This window comes from Melanotaenia boesemani, chromosome 20, assembly GCF_017639745.1.
Source record: "Melanotaenia boesemani isolate fMelBoe1 chromosome 20, fMelBoe1.pri, whole genome shotgun sequence".
Classification (NCBI taxonomy): domain Eukaryota; kingdom Metazoa; phylum Chordata; class Actinopteri; order Atheriniformes; family Melanotaeniidae; genus Melanotaenia; species Melanotaenia boesemani.
Window position 1 is genome coordinate 27,950,071 of NC_055701.1, and position 13,298 is coordinate 27,963,368.

A 13,298-nucleotide genomic window follows, 5' to 3' on the forward strand; every position below is an offset into this window, starting at 1 on the left:
ACACGTCGACATGACTATTATGACTTGGAAGGTGACTTGAACTCACACCAAGTTTGTTTTTTAATTCCTGGAAGTTGACTAGAAGTGGCGTACGCTGGTTTTATGAACGAGGCCCCAGGTCTGATCATGTCACAGCCTTAGAGAGGAAGGCTCAGCTCTTCCTGAGGAAAAACAACTTGGAGAAGCTCCTTCATTCACTCCTCAGTGGAGACATTGTACTATTATTAGATTTCATTTTACTTTGAACGGTGCTGAACAGGCTGACCGGTTTCCCTCCACAGACCACAGGACTCCATCGTTACTTCATAGTTTGCAAACATTTTAATGATTATTTTTGGAGCATACACATTTGAAAATATTTGTTTACTTCAAACTGCAACTTCAGTTAAATAAATGTTTATAATATACAAAGAAAATACAGGGAGAGCAGAGCTTCTTTGTTTTCATCATGTGATGTGCCACACAACCAGCGTTTCTGTCTCTACAGCTTCATCAGATGCTCTCTGAACTTTGACCTTTTCATCTGGTCAGAAACCAAAAACTGCTGCACACACACACAAGCGAAAAGTAAGAGAAGGAGGAGGAACTGAAAACAGGGGCTATGAGTCAAAGCAGGCACTAAAACTGAGCGAACAGGAGGAGGAGGAGGAGATGAGCATGGGAGCACACACACAAACCAGCCTGCAGCGTCGGAGCTGGAAACACACCCACGGCAGCTCGGACGATGCTGCTGGTCACCGGGGAGGAGGCGAGGGAAGGAGTAAACCAGGAGAGGACAGAAACTTCCTGTCATCTTATTTCTGCAACATAAACTCTTCCTCCAGCAGCAGGAAGTCCGTCTGTCTGTCCGTCACGTGGCCGGCTGCTGCGGCCATGTGGACAGAAGGATCTGAGGAGCATGCTCAGTGTGGCGGTGGGAGGTCAGTTCAGGTGGAAGCCCTTCTCCATGGTGGCGGCTAACAAACGCTCCCTCATGATGTCCTCAGACGAATACTCGGGCAGCTTCAGGTAGTGGACACAGGTGTTGACGGAGGGATAGCTGGAGTCTGTGGCGTCCACCTGGGAGGGGGGGAGGGGAGTCAGTCAACTTACAGAGTCCAATCATCAAGCTCTAGACCCGTTTCTGAGCCAATCACAGAGCAGACTCACCTTCCTGACGATGGTGAGGCGAGGGTGGAGGTTAGCAAGGCCACCAGGAGGCAGCGTGGAGCAGCCGGTGGTGAACTGGAGGAAGGCCTTCCTCTCGTCAGAAGACATCCCACATAAAACTCTGACAAAGCGCAGGAAGCCGGGGCTGAGGAAGAGGAGGACCTCGTTATTTATGTGGGACCTCATTAAACCAGCCCGAGCCCTGGGAGACGGAAACGGTACCTGTCTCTTGTATAACCGAGCTTTGGTTCAGTGTAGTTGATGATGTCATCAGCAGTCCAGGAAGGTGACTGGTTGCCACAGAGGATCATCTGCACCTCTTTATGGCTGAAGGAGCTCAACTTCTCCATCGGAAACACACGATTGAAACCCTCTGAAGAGACAAGAGGTCTGTTAGAACCGAAGTTCATGATGACAAAAGCTAGAATAAAACAACCTGAAGAAGAAGTCAGTGATGAAGAGGAGGAACAGCATAAATATGATTAGGTTTTATTTTCATAAACAATCTTTGTTTTTAAACGTGAAATTCAAGTTGTTTTTAAAGTTTTTTTTGGGCTTTATGGGAGATTAATACAAATTATTGTTCTGTCCCAGAAATGTTCTGAAGTCTCCGTCTGATCCAGTGGTTCCCAAACTTTTTCTGCAGGGCCCCCTTTTCATCAACAATGTCAGCCCCCCAGATCTCGCTACCAGTTTCACCCCGATGCTTACAAAGAAACGTATGAAGAGAAGCGCCACGAAACAGTCTTTAGGTAACCATGTCATTGGCAGACGGAGATTCAGCTGCTCTGCTGCTGAGACTGAGCGGATGCTGCTTGAGTTAAACTCTTAAAAAGATCACAGCTGACTAGTTTATTTTCTAAGTTAATCAGCAGGCTTTTCTGTGTGTTCAGGACGTCCCCGTGTGGTGCTGTAACTTCACTGGTCTGTCTTTTTCCCACCACTGACCATTACCTGGTCAAGCCCAGAGAAAGAAACACCTCATCATAGTTTGTTCCCTTTTCTTGGTAGCTGAAATCTTTGTCGTTGATTCATCATCTTTTGCCCGCTGGTATTTTCACAAGTTTAACTTAGTTTAGCTGTGGCCCCCCCCATCGTTACCACTGATCTGATCCAAGATGCTGCAGCGAGGGTTCTGATGAGAGTTATCAGCAGAGAGCATGTTTCTCTAGTTTTATCTTCTCTTCATTGGTTTCCTGTTAAATCCAGAATAGAATTTAAAATGACCAAGATGCCGGGAGACATCCCATGATGCACTGGGATCCTTTTTTACTCTCCATGTAGAAATATCTGACGTTGTCATTCATTCGTGTTTCTCCTCTTCTTTTTACTGATGGAGATTTAACTTCCTGGTTCTGATGGAGGTTTTCTTTCCTGATTCTGGTCCTGATGAAAGTTTTCCTTCCTGGTTCTGGTCCTGATGGAGGTTTTCTGTCCTGGTTCTGGTCCTGATGGAGGTTTTCTGTCCTGGTTCTGGTCCTGATGGAGGTTTTCTGTCCTGATTCTGGTCCTGATGGAGGTTTTCTGTCCTGGTTCTGGTCCTGATGAAAGTTTTCTGTCCTGGTTCTGGTCCTGATGGGGGTGTAACTTCCTGGTTCTGGTCCTGATGAAAGTTTTCCTTCCTGGTTCTGGTCCTGATGAAAGTTTTCCTTCCTGGTTCTGGTCCTGATGGAGGTTTAACTTCCTGGTTCTGGTCCTGATGGGGGTTTAACTTCCTGGTTCTGGTCCTGATGGGGGTTTTCCTTCCTGGTTCTGGTCCTGATGGGGGTTTTCCTTCCTGGCTCTGGTCCTGATGGGGGTTTTCCTCTCATCTGTCTCCTTGTACAGCTCAGGATGGAGGACTGAATCAAAGAGCAGATCTGATCCAATCATTTCATGAACTGGTTTATATGAACATGGAAAACTGTTTATGATTGCACTATGATGAACTGGACTGGACTGAACTGGACTGAACCGGACTGGACTGGACTGAACTGGACTGGACTGGACTGAACCGGACTGGACTGGACTGAACCGGACTGAACTGGACTGGACTGAACCGGACTGAACTGGACTGGACTGAACCGGACTGGACTGGACTGAACCGGACTGGACTGGACTGAACCGGACTGAACTGGACTCTATGTGAAAGCGAACTGAGACGACTGTGAATTGGTGCTGTTTAAATAAAGATGAACTGGATTAATAACTAGTAGGTAAAACATTAAATAAAAACTTGTTATCTGGAGTTTTCGTTAAAAATCTAAACTGTATTTACAGTTTTTTCCTTGACAGAAGCAGCCTGAGAGTAAATTATAAAGAGAAATATTAACTGGGACTGTAGGTAATCCATGAGGATCTGATCACCTTCAGAATCAAAGCTCAAACAGGAGAATTTATGAGAATTTAAACTATTTTCAGTGAAATAAACTGAATAAAAAAGTGAATAAACAGTTAAAATCATGAGAAATGTGTCGCACATGAAGAGAAATGAAAAACTGGATTTATTTGTGCCAAAATGTGGAAGAAAAGATCCTGAGGAGGTCTGGAAACATTCTGGTAGCGGAGACCAGGCTGCCATCCAGAGATAAATATATTTACTGATCTCTTTGGGTAAAGATGGTCTTTCAGGCTCAGACTCAGTGTTGGGATCATGTTCAGGATCAGGAACCCCTGGAGGATCAGATGAGGTGTTTGTGTTCTCTACCTTTGAAGGCCTCCATCTGTTTCTGGATGCCAGTGTGCATACAGAAGTCCAGCATCAGCTCCACGTATTCCTCTGCATTCTCCATGGTCACCATCTGCACACATTATATGGAATACTCCTTTAACTGGAACCAAACTGTTTACAAGTTCTGGTTCTGGACGTCTGGAAGTGTTTTTACCTCATCATCTCCATTTGGTTTGAGATCCACAGCAGAGAATCCATGAACTTTGGAGGATGGACAGAACTGGAAGTTTAACCTGAAGAGAGGAAACATCAAAGGTTTAAATATGTTCACTTCAGTTCTTCATTTAAAAACTAGTCCTGTTTCCATTTTATGAAGCAATGAATTCATCCAGACTTTAAGTCAGAAACATTAAACAGCTCATGTAGAATTATTTTTACTCAAGAACAAACACAATCCCCGTTTCTGAGCCGGGACACCAGACAGACGCCGAACAGCAGCAGAGTCCCGTCACATGACTGATGACATCACACATAAGACTAAACGATGTATATTAACATTTTTAACCCAAGTTTCCAGTTTTCAAACCAACTTCTCTATAGAAACGGTGAGGATGCTGACTGTTTCCATAGCAACCTGTACATCATGTGTACTTTACCCGAGGTCCTCAATGCTGAGTGGAGGTCCGGAGCCCATGGGGTTCCTCAGCATCAGGTCCTGCAGTCGCGTGTTCTTCTCGTCCTCAGACAGACTCTTGCTGGCTAAAATCTGTCTTCTCTTCACGGCCAGATCCTTCACCTCCTTCAGGAAACTTGCTCTGGAGAGGGAGGAGGAGGAGATGGAGATAATCAGCAGGCTGGGATGGAAGTAAAAATGCTGCTTTGGCTTACCAAAGCACATATTTAATGCTCCGTATAAAAAAAGCCTGTAAACTTAAAACTTTAAATGAAATGCTGCATTTTTACTAGGAGGCCAAAAATTAAACTGGAATTTTTTTTCTGCAAGTATTTACGAGTATTAATTTATTATTTCAGTTAATTAATTGAGTAATTTTTCAGTCAATTAGTTCAGCAATACGATGCGATTCACCCTGTTCACAATGCGACGTGATTCATCAACGATCTGAGTTTATACAATGCGATTCTGTTCGATACGATTCATGAAACGATTCAAACCAATTCAATAATACACAGAATTTACAAGCTCACATTGGTTCCCCACGGGGGGTTACAGGCAGTCACGAATGGTGATTAATCATGATTAATTGTAAGTAGGGATGTTCTGATGCCATTTTTTTCTGTCCGATACGGATTCTGATACCTCAGGTTTGCTATAACTATTGTGTCCAGTAACCATGAACTAGTAGTTTCCTCCTCAGCTGAACCATGAACAAGCGCAACGAGAGAAAAGCCGATCAGCTGATCACAGACAGAGGAGAGGAGGCGGCTGTCAGAGACGACTGGAACAGTAAAGTTTGTGCTAAACTACGTTTTTTTTTTTTTTTTTAATGTGGGAAAAGTGCTGAAAAAGTTACAAACACAACGTTTGTATCACCACCCGGTTTATTCCACTGCCATGAACAACCCGGCAAAACCAGAGACTTCCAGTCTCACAGACTCCCATGATAAGCAGGAAGTCAACAAAAACATCCTGTGACGCCCCAAATCCATGCATAGAGCCAGTCATCTTGTTCCATGTTGCCTCCACGTCTCTGTTTGACAGTGGGAGGCGTCGCCCTGTCGATGAGTCGGACTGACAGGTCGACACCGCCTCAATGAACATCAGCTGATGTGTACACTACACACACCTGGAATCAATCCACCAACTAGACGACTGCTCTTCCTCCTGAGCTGCAGCTGCCTGGACTGGTCTAAACGGTTCTAACCTAGTCTGGTCAAGACTGGACTGGACTGATTAACAGCTGGTGCTGCTCCAGCTGGGGTGAGATGGAAGCAACGTGTCCTGAAGCACTTCTCTGACCTGTGAGGGTTGACCAGCTGGAAGTCGTCCCAGGTCAGGATGCCGTGGTACCAAGCGGGCGGTTTAGGTTTGGGTGGGTCCATGATGAACTCAGACTTTGAGTCCTCATCGAAGCTTCCCACCGAGTAGGTCTCCTGACTCTCCTCAGTGGACGCCTCTGACTGCAGCTCTGACAGCAGCAGGAAGGGCTGCAGGTGGGCTCGCTCTGGGACGTGGCCCTGCGGGGAGCTGCGAGACTGGTACAGCAGCTTGCTCATGTTGGATTTGATGTCCCCCATGCAGAGCAGCTTGAAGAAGGGCTGAGAGATAGGCAGGTCCACCAGGCGGTTGTCCTGGATGCACTTGGCCAAAAATACTCCCAGGAAGTGGAAGAGTTTGGTGATTCCTTCCAGCTCCTCGCTGTCCTGAGGAAACGGAGCCGGGAACAGTCCACAAGAACGCTGCACGTAGTAGCCAGGACGCTTCAGACCACCACCAAGGTCCACCTGGAGAACAAGCACAAGATGAGGCCCGGAATATATGAGAATAAAAACCAGCCTGAACAAAGAAACCCATTAAGGTCTGAACATGAGTGAAGATGAACTAACAAATCCCCTCAGTTTAATATGAAACAATAAATGTCTTTTTTCACACTCCAGCATCTCCATAGAGACTGGGTGAAAACATGCATCACTTTCCTCATTTTTAAGCCTTTAAACTATTAGAAAATGAGTTTTAGAAAGATCACAGTCATGTTGATCTGCTGGATGAAGAAGTGAGGTCTGGAACAACAGAGTCTATTTTTACTGGTGATCCTGCTCACATGTAGACATAAAGATGAAGTGCTATGAGTAAATATTAACTTCATTAGTAGGCAGAGCACTGACATCTAAGTAATTTAACCAGGGAATCCTTTCATAGTTCTGTTACTGGACATCTTGTAAATCTGGTTTCTGAGCTGTCAGGATAAATGGGGGGAAAAATGAGCATGCTCAGACTTTCACTCTGCACACAAATCTGCACACAAAGAGGAGAAACATGTTCAACTACAATCCCTGCAAACACGAGATGGGAAAAGATAAAATGTGTTGAATGAAACTGCTGGGCTAAATTCTGAGTTGGATTAAAAGCTAATGTCCCATCACGGAAACACTGATCTACTGTGTTCGCTTTAACTTCCTGAGGCTGTCTGTGGAGATCCCAGACAGGTGTGTAGATCTGGTTCAACACTGTTCTCCACATTTTTTTACGTTATTATGCCACCTTTAATCTGATCTAGCCTGCTGCAGGTTTCTGACGTAACACAGGTAAAAATGAAAGTTTTGGGTTAAGAAAGGAAAAAAGCCAGCAAATCCATCTACACATCAGTGAGAGGAGCCGAGTTTGCTTCCAGACCTGTCGCGACTCGTCATCGGGGAAGTCGTCGTCACACAGCCAGATACCCAGAGACGTCCTCTGAAACTCTGCAGCCACCAGAGCGTAAAACTCCAGAGTGGGACCCAGGCCGGTTCCCTCCTCACCCTGAAACTCCACCTGAACATAAGACACGCTTCCATGAGTAATGTAGGAAAAATTCCCGGTCAAACAACATCACTGATCCTGTTCTCCGTCTCTCATCCAACGTCTGAAGTCTAACAGGAAACCGACCAGTGAAAGTTGACCTCTCACCTCCAGCACTGACTTCCTGTCGGCGTGGATCTGCATGACTGACTCCGCCCATTCCATCATGGAGTCTCCTCTGGGAACCTTCACCCTCTCATGTTTGAGTCGGCCCACCCTGAACTCTCCGGGATCGTCCCGGCGGACAGTGGTGGACGGCCGCGAGCGCTCCACAGTCGCCTCACGCCGGTTCTGGAGCCACACGATCGCCCTGCAGAGACACAGAGGTCAGAGGTCAGAGGTCAGGACACAGACAGATCTGGATCAGAGGAACCTGGTCCAGGTCAACGCTGAAGAACACTGTCCAGGAAGAGAAAACAGAGACTTTAAAATGATCTGTCTTCTTACACGTTATAAACCTGAGAAACGCCAACGTGACAAACCATGAGAGAGGAGTTAAACCTCCGTCTCAGACTTCTTCCACACACAAATAAAATGTAAACGTACATCCACCATCCCTGTGAGGATTACCTGTGTGGGGGAGGTCTGAAGCAGTGTAGAGGCAGGACGACACTTTTAAAGCCGTGTTCTCTGTCTAAAGATTTGTGTTGGTAAAAATATTTTGGGTTTGTTTTTGTTCAGTTCATCTTCTTTGCTCTGGTTGTCTTTTTTACAATAGTTTGCAGATGTACAGATTTTATTGGTAATAGTTTTGTAAATAGTGGAAGGAGATGAGCAGGGACAACAGGAGGAGTATCTCCACCTCCACCACAGTAAGTAATAGTTTGTATACTCTGGATATTTATATCCGGCTTTATTACAGTAATATTTTTAACCTGTATCTTCTCTTTGTCTCAAATTGCTTCATTATTGTTTTTTCTATTTTATTGTCTTTTACCTTCCGTATTCTTACACTGTACAACATTTTTTTAGGAATACAAAAGGTTTCTTTTGCATAAATCTAATCTCGTGATACATCTTTCTTTTTTAGAGATTCTTCAGAGTGGAAGGTTGAGGCCTGAACACGGACAAACATGAAAACCTGTCACATGGACACTGGAAAGCGCTGTGAGAATAAAACCGTTTGAAGAAGAAATAAAACATGTTCAATTTCTTTTTTGTAATCATTTTTTTTCATACAGCTAAATTGTTAATAAAGCGAATTCTTATGAAAATATATTTTTACTTTGTCATTAAACAGTTTTATACATTTATATCATATTGCCCTGAAAAAGTGTACAATTATTTACACAAAGGACATTTTCTGGCACATTTACTGAAAAAAAGCAAAAATGTCCAGATGGCCCATCATAATTAAAGTACATGAAGGGTTAAAGTCTTTCATTAGTAAATGTGGTGTTCAGTGTCACTGTAAAAAAACAGCGTCGGTGTTTTAGTTTGGGTTCGTTTAGTTTGTTTTGTTGAAAAAAAAACAAAGTTCATGAACAAGTCCGAATGCAGCACCAACAGCCCGCTGCGCCCGTTCTGTGCTGGATAGCAGTAGCTGAGGGTTTCACGCTCACCTGGAGGCCCCAAAGGCAGTGCAGGTGAAGTACAGCTGTCTGGTCTCAAAGGGAATAAGGAAAGGACACTTGGAGGTGAGCTGTTCACACCAGTCGGGCAGCGCCCCGCTAGCGAGAGCCAGAGGTTCCTGAAAGATGGAAACAGTTCAGAAAACCAACATCAACAGTGAACTAAGTGGGTGGGAATCAACACCTGCTGTGTTTCACACGGTCAGGACGACACCAACATCATCATCATCATCATCATCATCTGCTAGTTTAACAGAGAAACAACTTCTTTTTAAATACTGGGAATTTTTGGGTCCGCAGGTACCGTGGAAAACCTCAACAAGTGCGTTCAAGTAAAGCACGAAGAAGAAACAGACCTCGATCTGCTGCAAGATCTTGGTGGTGATCTTCTTGCTGGTGAACTCCTCCGGTGGTGCGTTGAACTGCAGCTCGTCCACATCTGCAGGAACATCACCACAAATCAAGAACTGACTTTTACATTATAGAAAATACTTTCACTCAGAAATCATTTCTGATGCTTGCAAACACTAAAGAGTTTTATAATTCTATGTGAAATGACGGCGATCAGAGCGCACACACACACACACAGTGTCTAACACTAATCCCTCCACTGTTATCACTGTGAAACCACAGAAAGATTTTTAATCTTTTCTTCTTGGTTTCTGAAGATCATGCAGCAGTGGACACTTGGTAGATTCAAGGGTGGGTCTCTGGTTTGTTGCACTGATGTGGACTCTGCATCGTCCGACGGTAAATGTATAAAAATCAAACATTAAAACCATCTAATCTGTGTATGTGTGCGTTTCGTACCCTCCTGTAATGTGCGTGAACTGGAGGCGGCGTCTCTCCCGATGATGTACAGGATGCGCAGCAGCTGCAGGACGTCCTCCACCCCACATGCATTCTGGCTGCAGCCGGCTTTGGCCTGCGCTGCCTCTCTCGCCCAACCCAGGATCTCACTGCTCTGATTACCTGACACCGAGGTCGGGCTCAGGCCTCCTGATCGCCCCCCGACGCCATGTTCGAGGAACTCCTGTAGACAGAAACAGAGCAGATGACCATGATCAGGAGGTTTCTCTGCCCCCTGGAAACAGACCTGATCATTCAGAGCAGAAACCTGCAGCTGGATTCCAGGTTGATTTTACTCAGGATGAAACGTGACTTAATAAACGTGAGATGTTGAACTGCGTGACTCACCGTCTTGCTGCTCTCCTTCTCTTTATCAGAGTCTTTGAGCTCCCTGTACATGATCCTGCAGAACAACACAGACACTCAAACACCTGCCACACATGAGGCTGTCGGTCTGACTTGGATCACACTTGGACCTGACTCAGACCAGACTAGGCTCAGACGCTGACCTGATCAGATCAAACTCGGATCGCACTCGGACCCGACTCGTACCAGAGCCTGATCAGGCTCGGATTAGACTCTGGTCCAGTTAAACTGGATTAGGTTCGGACTCTTACGTGTACGTGGGCTCCCAGATCCGCCGTAGTTTATCCGTCTTTACAGATCCGCTGCAGGAGAGCTGCAGAAGCCGCTGCACGTAGTAGAAGATGGTCAGCTTGTAGTTGGACAGTGGAAGCTCAACCTCCCGGGTGGTTCCGAGTCCAGCCACCTGACACGCAAAACAAAAAAACACCACACACGTGTTTTCTTCACGCACATTCATCTCTCCGTCATCATTTCCTGAGTGGGGAACTTTGGAGTTATTTTAGACCAGGATCTGTCCTTTGGCTCACATTTAAAACCTTTGCGCTGACTTTTGTTGCGATATCAAAATAAAATAGATTAAAACTGGAGTAAAATTGTTCCTCCAGAAATTGTAATTCTATGATCTGATATTGGTTTTACTGGTTTAATTCAATGTCCGGATTTTTCCAGATTTTACCTTCAGAGTGAGAACGAGGTGAGGAGACGGAGCACACTCCACTTCTTCCCGAACCTCCGATCGCGGCGTTCCTGAACCAAACCAAACAGAAATTTAACATTTTTAAATGTCATGATGAAAAGCAGGTTGGAGTAATATAATAGTTTCATACCTTAAACTTCCATTAGGCCTAATAAACTGGATGTAAATATCAACCTTAAAATCGGTTCTGCTGAATAATGAAGGTAATTTTCTATCCTGTCCAGCATCATGACAGCAGAACGACGGTCTGCCTGCCGTGTTTACTCCTTTTGGATTTTGGGTTCCCCTTGAATCGCAAATGTTATTTATTCTTATTTTAAAATGTGTTTTTGCTTATAACTGGAGAAACAGAAGGAAAATGGTGGATAGAGGAGAAATAGGAAGAGAAAAGACAGAAAAAGGGAGAGAAAAGGTAGAAAACAAAACCACAACAGCTGCAATCAAAGCTAAAGAGAAAAACTTAACAGCCGCTACACCTGGAAAGAACCATATTTATTTATTTATTTATTTATTTTTTGGAACCGCTATTGATCAGCATGTTTTTTTGTCTCCATCATCCAGCCCTACCACTTCATCTGAAATCAGTGAGCACGGATACAGAGATCAAACTGAACTTTTATCTAAAATGTGACATTATTTTCACCATCTGACTAATAAAACAGAAGCTGGAGTCGCTGCAGTAATAATCTGGTATCAAGCCAAAGAGGACTGCACCAGACAGATCGTCTAATCAGACTGTTGTGGTCTTTAATCCACAATCAGGTCATATTGGAGGAAGTAATCGTCAGATTCATCTGTGTGGAGGATTCGTCCAGCTGGGTCTGTGCCGAACAAGATGGCTGCTGTAAACAACACGACACGTTTGGGTAGAAAAGTTCATTCTGATTTAGTTTTCTGACTTTTTCTGGATGCTTCCGTTGTTTTGTGTTTGGTTTGTTTCTGTGTCCACTGCAGGTTAAATACGGGGAATGATTATTTATTTTGATGCTTGACATGAACACAAATACACAAACTGGAAAAGCTGGTTCAGAGTCCAGCAGCTGTGCCTGGAAATGAAACGTGTGATGAAATATGTTCCTCCAGTAAAATCAGAGTCTGACTAAGCTTTGAAGTCTGGATGAAGATGCTCCATGAACAGCTAAAACTTCAGCTCCTCATGGATGTAATTCTCACAGTCCTCCACATGTCAGCCAGTAAATTAACGGTAGTGGTCTGGTGTGTGTGTGCATGTGTGTGTATGTGGTGTACCAGGTGTAGGGATCTCCAAGTCGGTTGTCTGCTGGACGTTGGTTCTTCCTGGTCGGGGGTCGAAAGCAGGGACCAGAGCAGAGAACTGCCTCTTTAGGACAAAATCGTCGTCCCACGTCCTCCTGCGTCCTCCTTTGGTCTCGTACTCCTCCTCCTCCTAGAAGAAGGAAGCCACGCACGCATTACATCACTTCCTGGAAACCATATGACTTCAGACAAACGCAATGAACTACATTAGGTTCTGTTTACCCACCAGGACCTCCTCATACTCCTGATCCTCCTGATTGTCATCTTCATTTTCATCATCATCATCATCAGGCTCTGGGAGGTCTTCTTCATCATCCAGCTCAGCCAACAGTGTGTTGGCACGGCAACTGTCCAGGAAGTCTTCAGGAAGAAAGGGAGAAGCCTGATTTATCAGATTGGATGATCAGTCAGATAACAGCCGTGTCACACGTGAAACACGAAGTGAATTTTTCTTTTATTGTTTTCTACTCAGCATCTTTTCATCTGGTCATGTGCAGCAGCCCAGTATGAACGGTTGAGATGATCAGTTCGTCCCCAAAACACCAACAAAAACAATGATTTACAATTCTCACATTCATCATTTAGTCAAAGTAGAAGCTTCAAGAATTGTTTTTAAACTGGTTTGAAATATTGACAGATATGGAGGCAGTTTTATATACAAAAGTACAAATTTGAACTGTAAAAAAAAAAAAAAATGTTGCAAAGACTGAACAAATGCAAATGAAAACGTGGACCTTTTTAAGACAGATATAATAGTGAGAACCCTGTACGATGTTACACTAATATTTGGGAAAAATAAGGCTATAATACAAGGTCAGTAAACACATTTTCTGAATCATACTTAGGGATTTCATAGCCTTTGAATAAGTGTAGTTAATATGTGTTTTCCAACAGAGCTGATCATTAACTTGAACTCCTAAAACTTCCCAACTCTTACCTGCTGAACCTGATTTCCATCAACATTTAAGGATGCACTTTGTTATATTTTCTCCTTACACTGAAGATCATGAAATTTGATTTTTTTTTATACATTCAATCTGAAAACTCTTTGAGACCCCTTCTGCCTCACTTACAAGACAACTAAAGTTTATGTTTGACATCACTAAATTAGTATCATCTGTAAAAAGAATAGGTAAAATGTCTGTAGATACGTTAGCCAAATCATGGACATAAATGAGAAATAATAACGGTCCAAGAACTGAACCTTGAGGGACCCCACACTGT

At 44.1% G+C, this 13,298-nt stretch overlaps 1 protein-coding gene across 1 annotated transcript in view; it reads right to left on the bottom strand.

Annotated features, from left to right (window-relative positions):
- Positions 1–305: 305 nt before the first annotated feature.
- The window catches only part of hectd1 (HECT domain containing 1), a 52,497-nt gene continuing 39,504 nt past the window's right edge, over positions 306–13,298 (bottom strand). Inside the window, exons 28-44 of the mRNA XM_041971330.1 lie at positions 12,301–12,434; positions 12,048–12,204; positions 10,779–10,849; positions 10,354–10,505; positions 10,085–10,139; positions 9,698–9,920; positions 9,244–9,326; positions 8,879–9,006; positions 7,425–7,626; positions 7,152–7,289; positions 5,778–6,262; positions 4,456–4,614; positions 4,014–4,092; positions 3,836–3,929; positions 1,372–1,522; positions 1,150–1,294; positions 306–1,059 (exon numbers count right to left, since the gene is read on the bottom strand). Coding sequence (XP_041827264.1) covers positions 922–1,059; positions 1,150–1,294; positions 1,372–1,522; positions 3,836–3,929; positions 4,014–4,092; positions 4,456–4,614; positions 5,778–6,262; positions 7,152–7,289; positions 7,425–7,626; positions 8,879–9,006; positions 9,244–9,326; positions 9,698–9,920; positions 10,085–10,139; positions 10,354–10,505; positions 10,779–10,849; positions 12,048–12,204; positions 12,301–12,434 — 2,594 coding nt within the window. The 3' untranslated portion in view covers positions 306–921. The remainder of the gene's footprint in view (positions 1,060–1,149; positions 1,295–1,371; positions 1,523–3,835; positions 3,930–4,013; positions 4,093–4,455; positions 4,615–5,777; positions 6,263–7,151; positions 7,290–7,424; positions 7,627–8,878; positions 9,007–9,243; positions 9,327–9,697; positions 9,921–10,084; positions 10,140–10,353; positions 10,506–10,778; positions 10,850–12,047; positions 12,205–12,300; positions 12,435–13,298) is intronic.